This window comes from Thalassophryne amazonica, chromosome 20 (genome assembly GCF_902500255.1).
Source record: "Thalassophryne amazonica chromosome 20, fThaAma1.1, whole genome shotgun sequence".
NCBI lineage: Eukaryota > Metazoa > Chordata > Actinopteri > Batrachoidiformes > Batrachoididae > Thalassophryne > Thalassophryne amazonica.
Genome location: NC_047122.1, coordinates 65,634,322 through 65,659,358, shown reverse-complemented (window position 1 = coordinate 65,659,358; position 25,037 = coordinate 65,634,322). Strand labels below are relative to the sequence as shown.

Here is a 25,037-nt window from a genome sequence, read left to right as displayed (position 1 = left end):
TCATGTTCTCGAATCAAAACCTCTGGATCCTCAATCAAAATGTGTTTCTGGACCAAATAAATAAATGAATAAATAAATAAAACGAACTTAATTTAAATAAACTAAATCAGTTTGTGTGTGACATTATCCAACAGATCACTGGAATTTCATTCACATCCTCTGACAACTGTTTGAGTTAAATGTTATGTTCCAAACATTACTCCTGGCATCCAGAATATTACAGAATCCAAATATATTCCAGATCACCTCCAAAACTGACTGGAAGCATTATCTATGTGTGCACCAACTTTTGTTGAAATCTGTTCATTACTTTTTGAGTTACAGTAGGCTGCTAATCGACAAACAGCCAGACAAATGCTGGTGAAATCATTACCTCCTTGGTGAAGGCAATTAATTTAGCCTAAATTATCATAACACGGTGTAAATCTCACCATATTTTCTTGAGTGTAAGTCAGGATTTTTTGTTTGTTTTTATTAGTTTGGGAGGTGCTGTGACTTATACACTGGTATATAACTTAATACACAGAAAATAATAACTACGTATGCATATAAGGCTTTCCCAGGAAAGGAAATTACCTGGTTACCTTTGACCTTGTGTGATGCGCCTGCACAGGGCATGCACACTGACATCCATAAGACATATATAAAAACACTTCAGAGGTGTTAATCTGGTTTCAAACACAACATTTTAAGATTCAGAAATGTTTATTTCTCACTAACCATTACAAAATATATGAGAAACATATTCAATTTATACAGAAATAAAGATGTTTTGGAGCGTTTTCCGCCATGTTGGATTATTTTGTTCAAGGGAGCATCCTGCAGACATCACCATGCATCCTTATTCTGATTGGATGTCACCATGTGCTTCCCAGCAACCATACATATACATTTTAATGTTTGCGCAGTGTCCCGCACAACCTTGAGCCTGGGGGGAGCGGCAGGGTGTAGGCAAGGGGAGGTGGTAGAGGTGGGGGGGGAAGGGGGCGTCCGTCGTGTGTACAGATGAGATGAGTTTGTATCAGTTTGTATGTGTGTGCATAATGTCGGAAGTTGCCTTGACAACATCAGACTGTCAGGGAGGGCAGAAGATAAAAGGGGCAGCCGAATGGTTCACCAAGGCCATAGACAGTGGGGCATCTTATGAGTACGAGGTCTATTAGAAAAGTATCCAACATTTTTTTTTCAAAAACCATATGGATTTGAATCATGTGTGATTGCGTCAGACAAGCTTGAACCTTCGTGCGCATGCGTGAGTTTTTCCACGCCTGTCGGTTGCGTCATTCGCCTCTGAGCAGGCTTTGAATGAAGAGTGGTCCAGCGGTCCAGTGGTCCAGGTTGACCATTTCATTTCTAAACGGATGGCTGTCTGGATCCGTGACCATCATGTACCATTTCTCCAAGCCTCCGCTTCTCTTTCCATAACAAAAACTCCTGTATCAGTGGAATGTGCCGTTCATTTCCAAACTGGATGCTGTGTTTTATCCGGGACGTCGTCTGACTAGCACAGGAATTGTGAAAAGACGTTGACATCAGCACTTTTTTGGCACATTGAGACAGACGTGCGGAGGAATTCCGCGCGTCGCGGCGGTACCGCATGGCACACAGCAACGCTGTGATGAAGCCTCACAGAACATGTTCTGGCATGTCCAGGCACATCCACAATTTCTCGGATAATCACTCGATGGAAAAACCACTGACAGCTGTCTGAACGCCATCTCAAAGCCGTCCTGTGAGACCAAAACGGAGATGGTTTTGTCTCGCTCCAGTAGTGAATCCATCATGATGCGCGAAGCCTCCGCTCAGCTTTTCATGACAAAATCTCTTGTTAAAAGTGAAATCTGCTGGAAAATGGTTGATGTCCAGCTCTTGTGATAACCAGAGAAATGGCACACGATGGTCACAGATCCAGACAGCCATCCGTTTAGAAATGAAATGGTTGTTCAGCCTCTTGATGGCGGCTTCGGAGCACGGTGCGCCCCACAGCCGCTGGGGGCCATCCTTAAAGCGACAGTAACACTCCTTATTCTCTACCAAGCCCGTAACATTTTCACCGAAGCCAGATAAATTTTTATAATGGTTTCCAGCTGCCAGTCTCTAACAGTTTCTGAAAAAATTCTGATGGAAAAAAAGCCCAAATCATTCCACCATTTCCTGACAATGAAAATCCACTGAGGGGGTGGACCACTCCTCACTCAAAGCCTGATCACAGGCGAATGACGCAACCGACAGGCGTGGAAAAACTCATGCATGCGCACAAGGGTTCAAGCTTGTCTGACGCAATAACACGTGATTCAAATCCATATGGTTTTTGAAAAAATTAATAAGGTTGGATACTTTTCTAATAGACCTCATATTCCCTGGTCTCTGACATCTTCTTGTGCAAGGCGTACATTTGCTCCGAGATGTTATCCAACTTACGTCTGAGTTCAAGGGTTAATGCAGTCTGAGACTGTATCGCCTTGCCCAACTCATTAATCATGACGGACAGATGAGGGGTCATGGTTCTGATAGCAGCCATCTTGCCAATTCTCTGGTAGGTCAGGGCAACACATAAACCAATAAGCACCAGCCCTCCCACAATAAAACCAAATATAAATAAGTCTTTGACATCCTCCACAGAGTGGTGCCATGCATGCAACATGCCATTTCTCCCAGGCATCAACAACATAGCCCACAGGGTAGGTTCCATCTGGGCACGCAGGGTCCCCCAGCCCTGATTTCCTTGTTGAAAAATGGTGTCAATAGCGTTCAGAGACCAGCTGATGAATTCCATGGTTAATCCAAATATAGTTTGAAGAATTCACAGTCCGGTGAAGTAGGGACTTTGAAGGTTGGAGCAGAGATACAGCAGAGAGTGTATGTTAATGTGTAAAAATATTACCAACATAATATTTTTAACCTCATTCTTTCACACAGTGAAGAAAAACAACTGAAAAAAATACTTATACATAAAAACTATTACAACCCCAATTCCAATGAAGTTGGGACGTTGTGTAAAATGTAAATAAAAACAGAATACAATGATCTGCAAATCCTCTTCAACCTACATTCAATTGAATACACCACAAAGACAAGATATTTAATATTCAAACAGCTAAACTTTATTGTTTTTGTGCAAATATTCGCTCATTTTGAAATGGATGCCTGCAACACGTTTCAAAAAAGCTGGGACAGTGGTATGTTTACCACGGTGTTACATCACCTTTCCTTCTAACAACACTCAATAAGCGTTTGGGAACTGAGGACACTAATTGTTGAAGCTTTGTAGGTGGAATTCTTTACGATTCTTGCTTGATGTACGACTTTAGTTGTTCATAATACGCCACACATTTTAAGTGGGCGACAGGTCTGGACTGCAGGCAGGCCAGTCTAGTACCTGCACCCGTTTACTATGAAGCCACGCTGTTGTAACACTGCAGAATGTGGCTTGGCTTTGTCTTGCTGAACTAAGCAGGGACGTCCCTGAAAAAGACGTTGCTTGGATGGCAGCATATGTTGCTCCAAAACCTGTATGTACCTTTCAGCATTGATGGTGCCATCACAGATGTGTAAGTTGCCCATGCCATGGGTACTAACACACCCCCATACCATAACAGATGTGTAAGTTGCCCATGCCATGGGTACTAACACACCCCCATACCATAACAGATGTGTAAGTTGCCCATGCCATGGGTACTAACACACCCCCATACCATAACAGATGTGTAAGTTGCCCATGCCATGGGTACTAACACACCCCCATACCATAACAGATGTGTAAGTTGCCCATGCCATGGGTACTAACACACCCCCATACCATAACAGATGTGTAAGTTGCCCATGCCATGGGCACTAACACACCCCCATACCATCACAGATGCTGGCTTTTGAACTTTGCGCTGGCAACAATCTGGATGGTCTTTTCCTCTTTTGTCTGGAGGACACGGCGTCCATGATTTCCAAAAACAATCTGAAATGTGGACTCATCAGACCACAGCATACTTTTCCACTTTGCATCTGTCCATTTCAAATGAGAGAAGGCGATGCTTCTGGATGTTGTTGATGTATGGCTTTCACTTTGCATGGTAGAGTTTTAACTTGCATTTGTAGATGTAGTGACGAACTGTGTTAACTGACTATGGTTTTCTGAAGTGTTCCTGAGCCCACATGGTAAGATCCTTTACACAATGATGTCGGTTTTTAATGCAATGCCGTCTGAAGGGTCGAAGGTCACGGGCACTCAATGTTGGTTTTCGGCCTTGCCGCTTACATGTAGAAAGTTCTCCAGATTCTCTGAATCTTCTGATTATATTATGGACTGTAGATGATGGAATCCCTAAATTCCTTGCTGTTGAATGTTGAGAAACATTGTTCTTAAACGGTTGGACTATTTTTTCACTTAGTTGTTCACAAAGTGGTGATCTAGGCAACTCATCTTTGCTTCTCAATGGCTCAGCCTTTTCCAATTCCAATTAGGTGTTCTTTGGGCATTCATCAACTTTCCCAGTCTTTTGTTGCCCCGTCCCAACTTTTTTGAAACGTGTTGAGGGCATCCATTTCAAAATGAGCAAATATTTGCACAAAAGAATAAAGTCTATCAGTTTGAACATTAAATATCTTGTCTTTGTGGTGTATTCAAGTGAATATAGGTTGAAAAGGATTTGCAAATCATTGTATTCTGTTTTTATTTACATTTCACACAACGTCCCAACTTCACTGGAATTGGGGTTGTATGTTGAGATTCTAAGGTGGTTATTATTATTTTGATATTATTTTGTTATTATTATTTCTTGTGAATGTACTTTTTTAAATTTTATTTTAGGGGGAGCCAGGCTTGGACGGATTCCCTGGCAAACCTGGTTTTCCCGGCAAAGATGTAAGTCTAAAACCTCTTATGAAGTCCTGAATGTGAGTCAGACATGTACCGTGAATTTAGAATTTGTTGACATAGATTTTGTCTCAAATATTTTAGGGTTCAAGGGGACTGGTTGGTGCACCCGGGGCCAGTGGAATTAAAGGAGAAAAGGTGAGGCGTCACCTCCACACCCTGTCCGCTTGACTAGGAACAAGTCAGGAAGCACAATAAGTTAAGTTGTGATGTCAGAAATCATTTCAAATTAGTTTCCAGACATTCCTCAGTCTGCTCCGCCTGCAATCAAAGTCGCCTCGCTCACCTGTCTGTTATTACCGACTTTGAATCACTGCTGCAGAGCTGCACACATGCAGAGTGATCTTGATGCTTGGAATGTACATGCTTCACTTTCTCCTTTAGGCGACTCTAAACACATTAACACACTCTATCACTGAAAGGAGGGTCTGTGTGTTACATAAAGCACTCTCATTTTAATAACAGGGATTTAATTTTTTTGTCTCGTGTGAACTGTTTCACAGGGTGAGAGGGGCTTTCCAGGATTACCCGGAGATGCAGTAAGTAACTCTATAAAACATGAACAGTCACAACATTGCAACTTTGTTTCAATTGTTAACTTAAACTGGCACCTGCACTCTACCGATTCATCTGAAATCATACAATTAAAATTTTTTTAAAATATACACTTGCATTCACTTATAGATGCCAAGAGTATCTGTCACACAGCACAAATTGTTCCCATTTTACACATCAGCATTTTGCACAGACTAAAGAAGACTTCATCGCATGACTTATCCAGCCAAATATGGAGGAAATCCAAGTGCCAAAAACCTCAACATTTCTGTTTGTTTCTATTAAAGTAGAAAATACTTTAGTTTGCAATGTTTAAAAAAAAAAATCTGGTTTGTTGTCATGGCAATCCCTTGGTGGCGAGGAAGATCATCTCTTTGATTCCCGATGGGATGGTGGACGTGGTGAAGATCTACATTCAGGGTCGATCCAGAGACGCCTGTGCATGAGTTTGTTGAATGTGGTTAAAGTCTTGCATGCTGACAAACACACGGTCCTTGACAGATCCTTAGCCTGGTCTGATGGTTGGGAAATCCCAGCTGATCGAGGTCTGAGGACCTGCTGCAACCTTCACAGCCGTTGTGTTACAAGCCATCACCTCCTCCACCTGATCTGTCATTGAGAACTTCTTGTTTCACCAGAGCTCCATTAGTTGGCTTGTGTTCAGGGTTCCTCTTGGTCTTTGTTGTTATTGGGGTGGACACGTGGTACACAAGTTCTCCACCATATTCCACCTCAAAAGGCAATCACCGCTTGAGCCACTACCCAGGTGTCACGATGCGGACAAGGAGTTGGAGTCTGACACCCTATTAACCAGTTACTATTATGCCAAATAAACATTGTTTCATTCTCTTTGACCAAGTTCAAGGGATGAAAATGAAAACCAATAAGCACTTGATACATCACTAGGAACAAAGTCTTGGCCGAGTCTAATTACTATGATTAGAAATGAGCCAGAGTTTGTGGTAACACTTTACTTGAAGGTGTTGTCATAATAGTGACATGACACCGTCATGAATGTGTCATAAATATGATGTCAATGTCATAGATGTTTATGACTGATGTCATTAAGTGTCATTCGGTTTTTGTAGTGACAAGCTGACAAGTTGACATTGGCTTCCTGTTAGGTTCAGGGTGGAATATAAGATCTGCCTCCTGACCTATCAGTGTGTCTACGGCGGTGCACCAGCGTACCTCAAAGAACTGTCCCCCCATGAGCCCATGAGACACCTCCGCTCAAACAACAGTCACCTCCTCCAGGTCCCCAAAACCAAGCTCCACACAATGGGGGACAGAGCCTTTCAGGCAGCAGCACCACGCCTGTGGAATGCCCTGCCCATCCACCTGAGGGCGCCACAGTCAGTGGACTCTTTTAAATCAAATCTTAAAACGTTTTTATTTCAGAAAGCTTATGAATTATATTTGCTAATTTTAACTGATTTTTAATTGATCTTGTTTTATTTTTATTGTTGTTGATTGTTGTTTTATGCTTTTTGTTTAACCTTTGTGGCACTTTGAGATTTATTTACAAATGTAAAGTGCAATATAAATAAAATGTATTATTATTATTATTATTATTATTATTATTATTATTATTATTGACAAACAACCGAAGACCAAAAAGGCCAAAGACAACTTCTGGTTATGTTGCTTTGATTAATATCAAGTTGTCATATTCATGACAACCCAAAAAATATCAACTTGTCATTACAAAAACTGAATGACACTTAATGACAGCAGTCATAAACATTCATGAGATTGACATCATGTTTATGACACATTCATGACTGTGTCATGTAACACTTATGACAGTGTTATGTCACTATTATGATGATTCCTTCAAGTAAAGTCTTACCGAGTTTGTTTTAGCTGGGAAACACACATGGTTTTAAAAAGAGGCAGATTGGTTCTTGTGACTGATGTTGACCAGTTTCACAATTTGCTTAATGTGCAAGAAGTGTGACCTTGGTGAGCACTAATTTATCTATTTACAAGACAAAAGCAACATAATAATCTGACAATCCTCGTTGTATCCTTGCTGTTTGTGGTTATCAAGAGGTCCACATTGGACATAAGTCTGTTTTTACACTTTGTTATCGTCAGTAATTTAGTTGTATGTGTATCTTACATGAAAACCAACCTAACCCATACAGGATACACCCCTTGGCATTTCTAAGACCTCCTAATAAGGTGATATTAAAAATATTTTTATTGCAGGTTTGCTCAAAGACAAAAGCCTTTTCTAACATAGATGAATGGGGTAAATTTAAGTTTCCAGTCTCTCCCTGAGACTGAATCAATGTCATTGGACTCACAATAGTTTCTGTTTGGGATGATGGTTACAGCTTGTTAACGTATAATCTCAGTAGTACACATCAGGGATGTCACCGTGAATATGAAAATTATTATTATTTTCCTTTGACCTTTAATTCATCTTTTGTTTCATTTGATTTTAGGTTCAAAAAGAGGGTTTGAAAGGAGAGAAGGTGAGTGACTGAGTACAAAAACTGAATCATCGCACTGAAATTTATTAGCATATCTGAATGTAAATGTTTTAATGGATTACCTGTTAAATATTTGATTCCTTGCTTTTCAAAGCTTGGACTTTCCACTGGTGTGTGTCTTAGTTTTTTTTTATATTTACAGGGATTGCTGTGTATGTTATTGATATTACTGTTATTGCTGTATATGTTGCATCATTAATTTATAATGCTCACGCTGTTTCAGGGAAATGTTGGACCTCCTGGGCCTCCTGGGGCTGATGGACCTCCAGGGCCTCCTGTAAGGCTCATGATTTATTTCTTTCTAGACACATTCTTGTGCCTGGAGTTGATATTTTGTTTTTGCTCACACTGATCAGCTGAAAACTCAAGCAGTACTGTGTGAATTACTGTTAAATCTGAGTGTTTTGTTCCTCAGGGGCCTCCGGGTCTGCAGGGTTTACCGGGGGAACCTGGAGAGTTTGGCCAGAGGGTACGTCTGTCATTATAAAGCATTATTATCTGAACAAGCTGCTTCAGATTGAACTGGTCACTTCGGTTAAACAATTTGACCCACTGAAGTCTAAATATTTCCGTTCCTGAGATGTAGGCAAATAAATAAAATATCAACCTATAATTTGTTTGTTGATTTGATGTAATTAATTTGTCTGTAAGTATTGAATGTATTTGAGCAAGATATGCTAAAATACACAGTTTGTTTTATTTTTATTTGTGCTTTTCTGTATTTATGTTGTTGTTCATATGACCAAATCACATGGCCACCCCACTGAGTCTGGTCAGCTTGAGGTTTCTTCCTGTAATCAAAAATGCCTGAGAAAGTTTTTCCTTAACATTGCTGCCAGTGTGCTTGCTCAGGGGAGCTGATAAACCTTCCTCATGTGTGGCATGTTGGGGTGACTTATGTTGGAACTCAGTTCTGTACACATAAATTGACTTGAAATGAATTTGAACAACATTTTTCTGATTTTCACCAAATTTGAAGCCAACATCCTAAAGGAAATGATCTCGTTGACCTTCACAGTGAAGCAGGAACACATTTCACCAAGAGCCTTTAATGAGAGTTGTCATAAGCATCTTGGTGGCTTTTCTCACTCACCTCCTTCTTGTACAGTCAGTTGTTCAGTACTTCCTTTTTCATATAGATTTACCACATACCATACTGTTTGTATTTTTTTTATATTAATGTAATTGAAGACATTCAGTAAAGTGCATCCGGAAAGTATTCACAGCACTTCACTTTTTCCAATTTTTTTTTTATGTTACAGAATCCAAAATGGATTAAATTATTTTTTCCTCAAAATTCTACACACAGTACCCCATACTGACAATGTGAAAAAGTTTTTTTAAATAATAAAAAAACACTAAAACGTCAAACATACGTAAGTATTCACAGTCTTTGCCATGAAACTCAAAATTGAGCTCAGGTGCCTCCTGTTTCCACTGATCATCCTTGAGATGTTTCTACAGCTTAATTGGAGTCCACCTGGGGTAAATTCAGTTGATCGGACATGTTTTGGAAAGACACTAACCTGTCTACATATAAGGTCCCACAGTTTATGTCAGAGCACAAACCAAGCATGAAGTCAAAGGAATTGTCTGAGGAATTGTCAGAGACAGGATTGTCTCTAGGCACACATCTGGGGAAGGGTACAGAAACATTTCTGCTGCTTTGAAGGTCCCAATGAGCAAAGTGGCCTCCATCATCCATAAATGGAAGATGTTCAGATGCACCAGGACTCTTCCTAGAGCTGGACGCACGTCTAAACTGAGCGATTGGGGGAGAAAGACCTTAGTCAGGGAGGTGACCAAGAACCTGATGGTCACTCTGTAAGAGCTCCAGCATTCCTCTGTGGAGAGAGGAGAACCTTCCAGAAGGACAACCATCTTTGCAGCAATCCACCAATCAGGCTTGTATGGTAGAGCGACCAGACAGAAGTCACTCCTTAGTAAAAGGCATATGGCAGCCCACCTGGAGTTTGCCAAAAGGCACCTGAATTACTCTCAGACCATGAGATACAGAATTCTCTGGTCTGATGAGACAAAGATTGAACTCCTTGGCGTGACTGCCGGGTGTCATATTTGGAGGAAACCAGGCACTATCCCTACAGTGAAGCATGGTGGTGGCAGCATCACGCTGTGGGGATGTTTTTCAGCAGCAGGAACTGGGAGACTAGTCAGGATTGAGGGAAAGATGAATGCACCAATGTACAGAGACATCCTGGATGAAAACCTGCTCCAGAGCGCTCTTGACCTCAGACTGGGGTGATGGTTCATCTTTCAGCAGGACAATGACCCTGAACACACAGCCAAGATATCAAAGGAGTGTCTTCAGAATAACTCTGTGAATGTCCTTGAGTGGCCCAGCCAGAGCCCAGACCTGAATCTGATTGAACATCTCTAGAGAGATCTGAAAATGTCTGTGCACTGATGCTCCCCATCCAACCTGATGGAGCTTGAGAGGTGCTGCAAAGAGGAATGGACCAAACTGTCCAAAGATAGGTGCACCAAGCTTGTGGCATCATATTCAAGAAGACTTGAGGCTGTAATTGCTGCCAAAGGTGCGTCAACAAAGTATTGAACAAAGACTGTGAATACTTATGTACATGTGATTTCTTAGTTTGTTATTTAAAAAAAAAAAAAACTTTTCATGTTGTCATTATGGGGTGTTGTGAGTAGAATTTTGAAGGGAAAAAAAATAAGTACTCTGTTTTGGAATAAGTTTAACAAAAGAAAATGTGGGAAAAGGTGAAGTGCTGTAAATACTTTCTCGATGCACTGTATCTTGTCGAAAGAAAACTGTAAAGTTTTGATTTGCACTAAAAAAAAACTTTATGTAGTTTGTGCAATTACATATGAGCTCAGAAAATGGAAGGATTATTTTTACTGTACAAATATACAAATGGCCAAATTCCTAAATTGTTAATACAATACAAGCACTTCTAGATTGGATTAATACAAAGATTCTCTGGTGGTGTCAAGGCAAAATTACAAAATTATGTTACTGTTCATATAATTGTGGACCTGACTGTACACTATTGGGAGTGGGGGAGGGAGATGGACCAAACAGCCAATGACTACAATTGAATTAAAATTGTTGTCTTCCAGGGAAAGAGAGGTGAGCCTGGATTGGCTGGAGTGGACGGCCTTCCTGGATCACCTGTAAGAACAGAGTCACAACTTCTAAAATGTGCACATGAATAACCTTTCAACACATTTTTTTTAATCTTTGTAGATCATAAGAAGACCAAAACAAGATCTGATTTAGCGTTTTAATTTTGTTTGACTGTTTAGTATGTTTAATAGTATTTAATGAGGCTATCGACATACAAAATGACCCGCATCTGGACACGTATTTGCGTAAACAAGGTGATCAGTGATCGCAGAATCTACCCCATTCACGCAAATAGTGAAATATAACAATTAATGAGATATTCTTTAATAATATTCTTACCAACAGGTATTTTCAAGTGCAGGAACACACACACACACACACACACACACACACACACACACACACACACACACACACACACACACACACACACACACACACACACACACACACACACACACACACACACACACACACACACACACACACACACACACACAGAATCTAAAAACAATTCTTCACTTCCCCTCTGAGGGCTGAAGTAATAAAATTCCTTTAAAACTTCTCTGAAGCTGGAGGACATGTAAAAAGCTTTGCAATATCTCCCTCTTGTGGCTCATCTGTGCTGCTGACTACAATTCCCAGAATGCCCTGTGATGGTTGCCTATTGGTTTAATCCATTCTTTATACCACTGAACTGTAACCCCTTTAATAAAATTCAACACATTTGTCGCTATATTTACAAACATTTTTGTTAAAATCAGTAATATTGCAATACCATGTGTACTAATGTGAACCACAGGAATGACATTAAAATGATAAAAACAAATGTATGTATTCAAGTTTCCAATAATTGGAACAAAGTCATCTATTTACTGAAGAGCACAATGTTTCCTCTGTTAAAATAAAATTGTTACAATTGTGATTCTACCTATTCTTCTTTCTTTACAATTTTTTTTTAATGATAAAAAACTCATTAAGATTGAACATGTTACACAATGAACATTAAATCAATATTGTTTACTGTGTATTTTTAGGGTCCCCAGGGTCCACCTGGACCACCAGGAAATGCAGGACAGACCGGACCTCCTGTAAGAAATCAAGTGACAACATCTAAAGATGATTAAACACCATCAAAAGTATTGTTGTGAATATACTGTTTTTGTTTAAAGGGTCTACCTGGTGAAATTGGATTTTCAGGTAAACCAGGAGAAATGGGAAAACCGGTGAGTTGATATTTTATACATGACTAAAAAAAATTTATAATATTCCAATATTAAAACCTCCTTTATTACTATTCTTCACAGGGTCTTCCTGGTAAAGATGGTCTGGATGGACTACCTGGAAATGATGGCGCCATGGTCAGTATAGACTTTAATGTAACTCACCAATGTTGGTGTCTACAAAGTCATCAAAGCTCACAGCGGATAAATCCAAAAAGCTGAAATTGTATCACATACATGTGATAAGATTTCCTTCCAGGTGTTAAGCAGGAGTTACATCATCATTACACTTTTCCTAATGTGCTCCCAATTTCAAATCCATGCCAGTTCTTACCTTAAGTTTATTCATTCCCGCTGGGAACCATCCTTGCTTGCATCACACCCGTGCTGAGTCACAAAACCACCACAGGCATAGACTCGAGGGCCAGTGTTCTGCTGTACTCTAAATATACTCCAACTCTCGATGCCAGGCCTGGCGTTCCGTTCTCTCTTTAAGCTTCAGTGCGAAGTCCATAAATATCACTCAGCATAAAGAAGAAACAAAACATTAACACAAACACTACCGCTTGCATCTCTGTCTGCACCAACATTATCCACTCTATCACATATTTTGCCCAATGTGCCATTTTGTTTACCATTTGTTCCTGAATGATTCAAAACCAGTATGACCCTGAGTGTAATCAAATACAGCCCTTACTAAATTTTGATCATAACATCAAGGCAGTAAGTCTACAGTATCAAATTACTTTCTCTTGCATTACTTTGTGAAAATGCTGAAAATCCTCCTGTATGCAGATGATGTGATCATATACAAAACTGCATTACACAATAATAGGAGTTAAGTATTTGGTGCTAAAGTGGCACTAATATTGAAAGTTGGATAGTAGCCCAGTTATACATTTTCCATCCTTAGTGTATGGACCAGACTCGCTAAATTTGGCCCATAGCTATCACTTGGGAAGGGAGGCAAATGCCTACTATATATTTTTGAAAGCTATGTTTCACCAGAGTTTACTTATGGGTTCATGGTTCAAGACCACCCCTGCTCCTTCTCTATGTAATGTGGAATTCTGTCAGGATGGGCATTTGACATGAAAAAAAATTGAATCTGATGTAGCGACCCCAAGTGAAAAACAGAGAATCTGAAAGAAATGACTTGTTTTTTTTAAACAATCAATATTGTGTAGCATCTTGATCTTATAGCCTTTCAAAATTCCCCCATTCAACAAAATTTAAAATTTCTAAAACAAAACAAAACAAAACAAAACAAAAATTCCTGTTTTCATGTGTAAAACACATATAAATGCCAAGTAGAGTATAAATTATTCTTATCATACTAGATGTCTTGGTTGATGCACAAACATATGCAAAATAACCAAAGTAACAAAATCCAACATGTCTGCTGATAACCAAGGTGGCGACCATAAAAATAAGACATTTTGAAATTGATACCAAACTAAGCACCATATTTGATATTGTTCATAAACATACAATTTTAGTCAATAGGGGGTTGATTTGAAAGGTCAGATCACTATAAACCTAAAATGAACTCTAGAGACCTATAGGTTTTAGAAAGGTAGTTGTAGTTATGACCCCTCCTGACCAATACACAACTTGAAAATAGAGAGCAGACAGTGTAAATTGTCACATTCACTTTAGTATTAAGAATTATGTGGAAAAAAACAGGTTTGTGAATACCCTAAATTTGACTCCATACCTTGCTGGTTTTGGACAAATCGTATGATTTAAAGGCCTGTACGTTCCTTTCCTGAATAGAAAAATGTAACCTTGCCATTACTGTGAGACAGTGTTTCATCATAAGTTGTTGTACTCCACATGGACAATCAGGCTGAACGCTCTAGAACATCTTTTATCTGTGTGACACAGTTTTGCACATAATCCCTGACAAGAAGAAATAACTCCAGAGAATCAGAGTTAATTGTGGTGATTATCGTGTCAGTTTTGTGGTATTGTGATTGTCAAGCCAGTTGTGTTGTATTTACCTGCCACCACACCCTTGGTAAAAGGAACACAGACTATTTTTGAAAGTATTTGACTGAAATGTTGTGTATCTGAAGGGGCCCAGGGGAGAGCGTGGAGCAGATGGTTTTGCTGGCAAACCTGGACTGAAGGTACTGTGACATAATTGAGCCCAGAACCACCCTGGGTGGTACCGACATGTCACAGATGCAGGCACATGACTTTTTAATGAATTTCATTCTGACTAATCCCCAGGGAGACGATGGGCCTCCCGGACCAAGAGGACCTCCAGGAGAGAGAGTGAGTTTTTACCCGTTATGTCGACTTTGCGGTGGAATATTTGTCAAGATAATGCAGCATATTGTTATCATGCTGTGTGTAAATCACAGGGAGAAGCAGGTTCACCGGGTCAGCCTGGTGCTGATGGAGTGAGAGGAGACCGGGGCGTTCCGGTGGGTGTCCCGCTACATTATATTCCAACGTATAATGTCACATTTTACAAATTTTTAACTTTATTTCAAATGTTGCTGATTTTGTGGTTGGTACAGGGGAAGGACTCTTGTGAAGGTCACGTTTGTAGAAAAATAAACGCCTTCTTAATTTGTCTGGGTAACCTCACAGGGGCTAGCAGCCCTATGCCTCCATGAACCCGCCTGTTCATGCAGGGAATTGCTTCCAATTTAAAGAAAAGCTCACTTTGCCCTCTTCAGCATTTGAGTTCAGTCTGTAATCTGTATGGGGAAGTTTTTAAATGTTGGCTGCAATTTTACAGGGAGAAAGAGGACAGGATGGACCACAGGGGCCAAAAGGTGACAAAGGCGACAAGGTAAATAATAATAATAATAATAATAAAAACATGTAAATGCTAATGAAAATACTACAAAGCAGTCTAACTCAGTAGTTCCAGAGTACTTTTCCTCTGTCAGTAAAGTACTAAGTTCTTTCACTTTCTCCCTTTTTGCTCGGGGTCGCCATGTTGATGTGGCATAAGTTTGATGTCAGATGCCTTTCCTGGTGCGACTCCATGTCATATGGAGAACGGGCGCAGGTCGTTTTGTTTTGGAAGCTGATGCAGTAACCTCTGTCCAGCATATGATCCCTGACAAGAATAGATCGACTCAAGAGAATCATCAAATTAACTGGGTGATTGTCTAGCGGCCAGTTTTGGGCAAACATGGCAGAGGTGTTTGATGCAGATATCTTTGCAAGAGAATAAAGGTTCAGGGTCTTAGGTGCTTGGGTCCAGATGATCCCTTTCTGACTGTACGGTTGTGAGGCTGGATGCAGTTGGTACTTTGTAGGATCCATGGGTACTGCTGGAATGACTTTGCATTAAACACGCGGTGGCTGAGGGAGAGTAAGGTGTTGAGTATCAGCTTTTGAGGAAGGGTCAGTTTTGACATTTTGGTCATGTGGCCCATTTCTCTGTGTAGGATCCACACACAGGGGCCTGAGTGTTTAGGACCCCAGTGGCTGAGAAGGTGAAGGGGGGAGCACACCCCTGTTTAAGCTACAGCAGATCCTGTAGATGGTTATTTTAGAGATGTGGAGATGGATCCATTGTCTTCCTGATTGGTTACCATCCAGGAAGCAGGTCCATGGTGTCATGAATGTGTGTGCATGCTCCCAGATTTGACTTGCTAGTGCATTACGGCCTCCTCTGTCATTATTAATGTATTTCACAGATAAGTCACATTTTTTTTCTTATTCTCAGCTCTTTAATTTTGGATTTTTGCACTGTTGCAGTGTAGTTTTTTTTTAATTAGCATTCATTATTTTAATGCTGGAGTTTATTTTGTTGAGTGGGGCAAAGAAGTGGCCAAGCAATTAGTGCACTTGTTTCCAGTGCAGAAGGTTTCTCATTCAACCCCCCCCCCCCCCCACGTCCATTCTCCATAGAATGTTCAGGAGGCATCTGGCATAAAACATGGACAAACCAACGTGCAGATCCATCGGACAAAGGGAGAAGCTGAAAGGACGGCTTTAATTCCTGGGACAATCCTATATGAATAATAATTATTATTAATAACAAACATGTGATATTTTTGGTATATATGTAAGTGGGACCAGAGTAAAAGTCACAGGACCTCCCAAATTATTCTTCTTTTTAATTCTTTGCACAATGTAAAGACATTGTTTTTGCTTTAGGGTGAAGCAGGAGTCAGAGGACCACCTGGAATTCCAGGAAATGTAAGTAAAGTAATCTTAGTATCCTGTAGAGTGAAGATCATCATGCTTAAGATTGGGGTGAATGTGAGGCATTATTGTAAAGCACATGGAGCATCTGATGCAGATGGAAAAGTCCTATATAACTGCAGTCCATTTACCATTTGTGAGTGTTTTATGCAGACATTAGAAAATATTAAATGCTAATTTATTTTATCTCCACGCAGGTTGCTAATGTCATACCTGAGCCTGGTGAACCTGTAAGTAACAAGAGAGCAATATTAAAGACATATTTCCTTTCTATTTTTAGACAGAAAAACATCACCTTCCGCCACTGAACTATGATGACTGACTGGCTGCTTCTGCTAGTCATGTGAAATGTTGCTCATGTTAATTTATTCCAAAGGCCCCACATATATCTTGATTCCGGTGGTAACTGACCCGCAGGTAGAATGCCACTTACCCATGGTGGCTAAGACAAGCTTCTTACAACCTAAAGCCTTGTGATGGTAACATTCCTGACCTGGTGAAAGATATGAGGTCTGTGAGAAAAGTATCTGACCTTTTTATTTTTTTCAAAACCCATATGGATTTGAATCACGTGTGATTGCATCAGCCAAGCTTGAACCTTCGTGCGCATGCGTGACTTTTTTCATGCCTGTCGGTTGCGTCATTCGCCTGTGAGCAGGCTTAGAGTGAGGTGTGGTCGCCGTTCATTACGTGGCACAAAGCCACCTCTGTGTTGGTCTCACAGGACGGCTTAAAGGTGGATTTCAGACGGCTGTCGGTTGCTTTTCAGTCGTGTGAGTATCCGAGAAATTGAGCATGAGCTGGACATGCCCCAACATGTCCTGTGAGCCTTCATCACGGTGTTGCTTTGCGCCATGCGGCTCCACTGCGACGCGCGGAACTCCTCCGCATGTCTGTCTCAATGTGCCGAAAAAGTGCTGATGTCCACGTCTTTTCACAATTCCTGTGCTAGTCAGACGACATACCGGATCAAGACAGCGTCCAGTTTAAAAATGAACGGCACATTCCACTGTTACAGGAGTTTTTGTCATGGAAAGAGGAGCGGCGTTCTGTGCGTCGCGGTGAAGCCGCATGGCGCAAAGCAACGCCGTGATGAAGCCTCACAGGACATGTTGGGGCATGTCCAGCTCATGCTCAATTTCCCAGATACTCACACGACTGAAAAGCAACCGACAGCTGTCTGAAATCCACCTTTAAGCCGTCCTGTGAGACCAACACGGAGGTGGTTTTGTGCCGCGTAATGAACGACTCTGTGGCGCATCACTCCGCTTTTCTTTCCATGAAAAAACTCCTGTAACAGTGGAATGTGCCGAAAAAGTGCTGATGTCCACGTCTTCTGCCTTTTTGTGAAAGTCAGACAACGTCCCGGATCAACAAAGCCTTCACCTTGGAAATGATCTGGTTGTTTCAGTGGGGTTTGAGCCTGTAGATCGGCGCTCGGAGCGCGGCGCGCTGTCAGCAGTTGTGGGTGGTGTTTAAACCGTCTGGATCACTCCTTAATCTGTATAATCCCCATAAAATCGTCCCTGAAAGCCATATTAATTTTCTGAACGGTGTCCACCTGGAGGTCAGTTTCTGGAAAAAAATTGATGCAGTAAAGCTCCAAATCGTTCAGACATTTATTCGCAATAAAAAAACGACGAGAGGGGTGGACCAGTGCTCACACAAAGCCTGCTCACAGGCGAATGACGCAACCGACAGCCATGAAAAAACTCACGCATGCACACGAAGGTTCAAGCTTGGCTGATGCAATCACACGTGATTCAAATCCATATGGTTTTTGAAAAAAATAAAAAGGTTGCATACTTTTCTCACAGACCACGTATATGGACTATTCTTAGCAGTCTAAGAGATGATGCTGAAATAGGTCAAGACAAACAGTGCTCTATTACTGTTAGTTGAAAAAGGTAAGAAAAATGTAACGTTGCTATGGAAATTGTGAAAAACTTGTCAGAGATACCGTGGCTAATTGTTAGACTCTCACAGATCTTTCACAATCCTAATATTTGCCAAGGGCGTGTGGCTACCTTCATCACTCCCTGAGGAAATGTCCACCACGTGGGACACATTTGAGTGTAAAGTCAAGTGTGTATGTTCTCCCAGTGTTTGCTTGAGCTCCCACTTGCACAGACGTGCAGGTGCCCGCCTCCCGCCGAGGTCAGGTCTGGGATCAAGTGCTGGTACTTTCTGTCTCCACATCCTCCACTTACTGCCTTGGGTCCTGGATGTCAACCACCTAGCAGAAAACCAGTCTATGAACACCTCCTTCATGTAACCATCTGTCTGTCACAGGCAGGTGAGGCCAACCTGATCTTCATGACACCATCACAAAGAGTGATTTCCTCTTTTAGTTTGTGATACAGTCATGAAACAGAGTAGAATTTCATGATGGTGTCACGAATTACATTTTCGTGACGGGCTGAGACTGGACTGGATGAGACATGGACATCCTCTTGGCCTTCTCCAGTTGCTGGGATCATCAATACTGAGGCAACTTCATGTGGATCACACACACAAAGAAACGGTTCACATAGACAGAATGTTGTCCCTGATGTTCCTTCATGATGCAGTGATCCTCAGTATCTCAGTGTCCCTCACTAAACATTCGTTTCATTCAGAGTCATTCCAAAGCATCAGGAAGAGGCGTAGTAGTCAAGACCGTGCTCGCTTAGGTTACTGATGAGTGTCCAAGTCTCACAATTGTACAGTCAGACAGGATGCACCGTGCAAATCCAAGAGGACCTGAAATCTATGTCCCTTTAACTAAGGTAAATGACAAAAAGAAGGATATTTTTCCATCTGGAAAGAAGAAGGATGTTACTGTCACATGGAGTCACAGTAGACCAGAATTTATGGACACAAGTGGTTGGAATTTGTGAGCTTTGCTTTAATATACAGTCTCTGCCTCCTCCTTCCTCTTCTCCTTCATATACAACCCCTGGCAAAAATTATGGAATCACCGGCCTCAGAGGATGTTCATTCAGTTGATTAATTTTGTAGAAAAAAAGCAGATCACAGACATGACACAAAACTAAAGTCACTTCAAATGGCAACTTTCTGGCTTTAAGAAACACTATAAGAAATCAAGAAAAAAAGATTGTGGCAGTCAGTAACGGTTACTTTTTTAGACCAAGCAGAGGAAAAAAATATGGAATCACTCAATTCTGAGGAAAAATTATGGAATCACCCTGTAAATTTTCATCCCCAAAACTAACACCTGCATCAAATCAGATCTACTCGTTGACATTGACCCTATGTGTCTTTTTGCAAGGAATGTTTTTGCAGTTTTTGCTCTATGGCAAGATGCATTATCATCTTGAAAAATGATTTCATCATCCCCAAACATCCTTTCAATTGTCCAAAATATCAACGTAAACTTGTGCATTTATTGATGATGTAATGACAGCCATCTCCCCAGTGCCTTTACCTGACATGCAGCCCCATATCATCAATGACTGTGGAAATTTACATGTTCTCTTCAGGCAGTCATCTTTATAAATCTCATTGGAAAGGCACCAAACAAAAGTTCCAGCATCATCACCTTGCCCAATGCAGATTCGAGATTCATCACTGAATATGACTTTCATCCAGTCATCCACAGTCCACAATTGCTTTTCCTTAGCCCATTGTAACCTTGTTTTTTTCTGTTTAGGTGTTAATGATGCCTTTCGTTTAGCTTTTCTGTATGTAAATCCCATTTCCTTTAGGCGGTTTCTTACAGTTCAGTCACAGACGTTGACTCCAGTTTCCTCCCATTCGTTCCTCATTTGTTTTGTTGTACATTTTTCGATTTTTGAGACATATTGCTTTAAGTTTTCTGTCTTGACACTTTGATGTCTTCCTTGGTCTACCAGTATGTTTGCCTTTAACAACCTTCCCATGTTGTTTGTATTTGGTCCAGAGTTTAGACACAGCTGACTGTGAACAACCAACATCTTTTGCAACATTGCGTGATGATTTACTCTCTTTTAAGAGTTTGATAATCCTCTCCTTTGTTTCAATTGACATCTCTCGTGTTGGAGCCATGATTCATGTCAGTCCACTTGGTGCAACAGCTCTCCAAGGTGTGATCACTCCTTTTTAAATGGAGACTAACGAGCAGATCTGATATGATGCAGGTGTTAGTTTTGGGGATGAAAATATACAGGGTGATTCCATAATTTATTCCTCAGAATTGAGTGATTCCATATTTTTTTTCCTCTGCTTGGTCTAAAAAAGTAACCGTTACTGACTGCCACAATCTTTTTTTTCTTGATTTCTTATAGTGTTTCTTAAAGCCAGAAAGTTGCCATTTGAAATGACTTTAGTTTTGTGTCATGTCTGTGATCTGCTTTTTTTCTACAAAATTAAACAACTGAATGAACATCCTCTGAGGCCGGTGATTCCATAATTTTTGCCAGGGGTTGTAATAGGTTGGATTCCTTCTCATTCATTGTTTGACTTCTAGGGGATGCCTGGAGAGAAGGGTGAGAAGGGTGATCAAGGAAAACCAGGAGAAATGGTCAGTTTCTTTCTTTTTTGATGTTGTTGCTCATCTCACATAACATAAACTACATTGGGCAATGTGTAGTAAGCAGATAGGACCACAAGGTGTCAGTAGAGATTTATTTTGGCTATCCTTTAACTAATGAATTCTACAATGCTGATATTTTTTATGTTACATACATCAGAAATTACTGTTATAATTTCCTCATAATATATTAGAGTTTGACTTGTATGAAACGTGCCATTGTATTTCTGATTGAAATCTAAAAGCATGAAATGCAGGTCTATGCTGTCTGTTACTTCCTGTACTCTGTGCCGCAGGGCCAGAGGGGATTACCTGGTGAACAAGGCTTTAAGGGACCACCTGGACAACCAGTGAGACATGATCCTTTAATCCTGTTTTTACTGTGTCATCACTGAATCACAACATCATCTGCACCATCTCAGGACACCATGTGATGCTTTTCTGCAGAAGACTTTTACAAAGTACAGTTCAGTGATTTTGACCCCACAATCAATAGGCTTCTTGGGGTCACCAAAGTAGAAGTAAACTATTTTTTTTCACAGCAGAGATGTTCGAAAACAAATAACAGTCATGCAGGACACAATGATGTGATGCTCTCATGCTAGATCCACATTTCAAGGGAAAAACATCAGAACAGCGTTTGGGATTATGGTGTCTGCTTTAGGTGATGGTCTAGTAGTTAAGCGTTGGGCTTGAGAACAGAAGATCCTTGGTTCAAATCCCAGCCTGGCTGGAAAATCACTAAGGGCCCTTGGGCAAGGTCTTTAATCCTCTAGTAGCTCCCGGTGTGTAGTGAGCGCCTTGTATGGCAGCACCCTGACATCGGGGTGAATGTGAGGCATTATTATAAAGCGCTCTGAGTGTCTGATGCAGATGGAAAAGCGCTAAATAAATGCAGTCCATTTACCAGTGAATGAGGAGTGAGAGTTGCATAGCAGAGGCCAGGTTTTCCTATTTGTATTTGATGCAGAAGGCCATAGTAAGAGAGAACTAATTGCGTAACAAGGCCACGTTTTATTTAGCACTCAAAAGGTTATGGTGTGTGCACAAGATACATATACCCATATACTACTCGTGTGGTGATTAGTTCAGGAGTAAATTACGAGCATCTGCACTGTGCTAAGTTAAGAAGGAAGCGGAGAGAACTGAGCTAAATAAACATTAGCAGCCTGGATAAAAGACAGGGTGCACTTTATGTGGTTAAAAACAAATACAGACATACGAGGGCTGTCCGTAAAGTATAGGTCCTTTTTATTTTTTTCAAAAACTATATGGATTTCATTCATATGTTTTTACGTCAGACATGCTGGCACCCTCGTGCGCATGCGTGAGTTTTTCCACGCCTGTCGGTGACGTCATTCGCCTGTGAGCACTCCTTGTGGGAGGAGTCGTCTAGCCCCTCATCGGAATTCCTTTGTCTGAGAAGTTGCTGAGAGACTGGCGCTTTGTTTGATCAAAATTTTTTCTAAACCTGTGAGACACATCGAAGTGGACATTGTTCGAAAAATTAAGCTGGTTTTCAGTGAAAATTTTAACAGCTAATGAGAGATTTTGAGGTGATTCTGTCGGTTTAAGGACTTCCCACAGTGCGAGACGTCGCTCAGCGCTCTCAGCCGCCATCGTCAGCCTGTTTCAAGCTGAAAACCTCCACATTTCAGGCTCTATTGATCCAGGACGTCGTGAGAGAACAGAGAAGTTTCAGAAGAAGTCGGTTTCAGCATTTTATCCGGATATCCCACTGTTAAAGGAGATTTTTTTAATGAAAGACGTGCGGACGGGTCCGCGCGTCAGGACGCAGCCGACGCGGCGCGGCGGCACAGGAAAAACACCTCCGTGTTGATAACCATTTGTTAAAATTCAGTTGGCTTTTGATGGCTTTCAGTGGAGTGAGTGTATGAGAAATTGTTTATCAGCTGGAGATGTTCCAACGTGTCCTCAAGGCTTCCAACAGAGGTGTTTTTCCTGTGGCGGAGCGTCGCGGCGGCTGCGAGCCGACGCTGCAATCCGTCCGCACGTCTTTCATTAAAAAAATCTCCTTTAACAGTGGAATATCCGGATAAAATGCTGAAACCGACTTCTTCTGAAACTTCTCTGTTCTCTCACGACGTCCTGGATCAATAGAGCCTGAAATGTGGAGGTTTTAAGCTTGAAACAGGCTGATGACGCCGCCTGAGAGCGCTGAGCGACGTCTCGCACCGTGAAAAGTCCTTAAAGCGACAGTATCACCTCAAAATCTCTCATCAGCTGTTAAAATTTTCACTGAAGACCAGCTTAATTTTTCGAACCGTGTCCACTTCGATGTGTCTCACAGGTTTAGAAAAAATTTTGATCAAACAAAGCGCCAGTCTCTCAGCAACTTCTCAGACAAAGGAATTCCGACGAGGGGCTGGACGACTCCTCCCACAAGGAGTGCTCACAGGCGAATGACGTCACCGACAGGCGTGGAAAAACTCACGCATGCGCACGAGGGTTCAAGCATGTCTGACGTAAAAACATATGAATGAAATCCATATAGTTTTTGAAAAAAATAAAAAGGACCTATACTTTACGGACAGACCTCGTATATTTATTAAGTACAGAAGAGATTTTGTTTGCTCAGAGAGAAACATGCGTGGAGATGCATCAGTTGCTGCCAAAATAATTTAATTATTCATCATTTGTGCTTGAATTATTCAAATCATGGCAATGAATTATGTTGTGTGCACACAGTATGTTTCTGGGTGGCATACAGATTTTTTCCTTTCTGTGGCCACTCTGGAGCTTTGTAGGTGTGCACACCTTCACATAGGCATTTTGGAGGTCAGTTCCTTTAAAGGCGCAAAGATTCTTTCTTTGTTTTGGTTGCTGTCATTCAGGGTTTCAACAATGGAAACATGCATCGTCACCTCATACAATATACACTCACCGGCCACTTTATTAGGTACAATATGCTTGTACCAGGTTGGACCTTAATGTCTTAATTCTTCATGGCATAGGTTCAACAAGGTGTTGGAAACATTCCTCATAGATGTTGTCCATATTGACATGATGACATCACAGTCTGTCCATTCTCCTCTGACCTCTGACATCAACAAGACATTTTCATCTGCACAACAGCCACTCACTGGATATCTTTTCTTTTTTGGACCATTCTCTGTAAACCCTAGCCATGGTTGTGGGTTAAAATCCCAGTAAATCAGCAGTTTCTGAAACACTCAGACCAGCCCATCTGGAACCAACATTCATGCTGGATTCAAAGTCACTTAAATCCTCTTTCTTTCCATTCTGATGCTCAGTTTGAACTTCAGCAAGTCATCACCACCACGTCTAGATGATTAAATGCATTGAGTTGCTGCCATGTGATTGTTTGATTAGTTATTTGTGTTAATAAGCGATTGGACAGGTGTACCTAATAAAGTGGCTGGTGAACAGATTTACAGAATTCTAGTGGACTTTTCCAGGGGTGAGTGTGTCCTTATGTCTGTCATGTGCAAACATGTAAAGCATGTGTGTGTTTGCCTGCCTGTGTGTGTGCGTGCACCTGTGCGCTCCTGTTTATGTTCCCTTCTACCTGTAATAACATGCAAAAGGCTTTATGATGTAAATACAGAGCCTATGATACAAAACAGGAGTGAAACCACGATGTGTGAAGAAACAATAAATAAAACGAAAACACTAAATGTGTGATGGAGGCCAGCAGGGGTCGCTGTGCAGTAGTATTCAGTTGGCCTCACTCAACTGACTGCTGAAGGACTCTCTGGCCACTTAGGCTGGACCCCGGGTTTTAGCCAACTGGTCAGAGCGTCCTCCTCCTATGCCGGAGATTGCGAGTCCCGAGGGCAGTGAAGGGGAGGAGACAGACAACACACATGGAAGAGTACAGCCGCTACACATACAAGAGCAATTCAAACAATGACTAAATAAAGAAACATCAGAACAATCAAATGTCACCTTCTTGACCAGTGTGAATAACAGATTTAGAATCTGGGTTTTTTATTTTTCCTTTGAATTCAGGGTCCAAAAGGTGACACCGGATCTCCAGGAGAGACGGGGCGTGTTGGAGACCCTGTGAGTTCTCTAATTTCACGTAAATGACCTTTCAGCACTTTTACTG

At 41.1% G+C, this 25,037-nt stretch overlaps 1 protein-coding gene across 1 annotated transcript in view; it reads left to right on the top strand.

Annotated features, from left to right (window-relative positions):
- col22a1 (collagen, type XXII, alpha 1) overlaps positions 1-25,037 on the top strand; it is a 100,580-nt gene that overhangs the window by 42,194 nt on the left and 33,349 nt on the right. Inside the window, 17 exon segments of the mRNA XM_034160422.1 lie at positions 6,550-6,784; positions 7,879-7,908; positions 8,150-8,203; positions 8,342-8,395; positions 11,029-11,082; positions 12,073-12,126; positions 12,208-12,261; positions 12,343-12,396; positions 14,337-14,390; positions 14,494-14,538; positions 14,628-14,690; positions 15,011-15,064; positions 16,387-16,428; positions 16,632-16,664; positions 20,882-20,935; positions 21,241-21,294; positions 24,938-24,991. Coding sequence (XP_034016313.1) covers positions 6,550-6,784; positions 7,879-7,908; positions 8,150-8,203; positions 8,342-8,395; positions 11,029-11,082; positions 12,073-12,126; positions 12,208-12,261; positions 12,343-12,396; positions 14,337-14,390; positions 14,494-14,538; positions 14,628-14,690; positions 15,011-15,064; positions 16,387-16,428; positions 16,632-16,664; positions 20,882-20,935; positions 21,241-21,294; positions 24,938-24,991 — 1,042 coding nt within the window.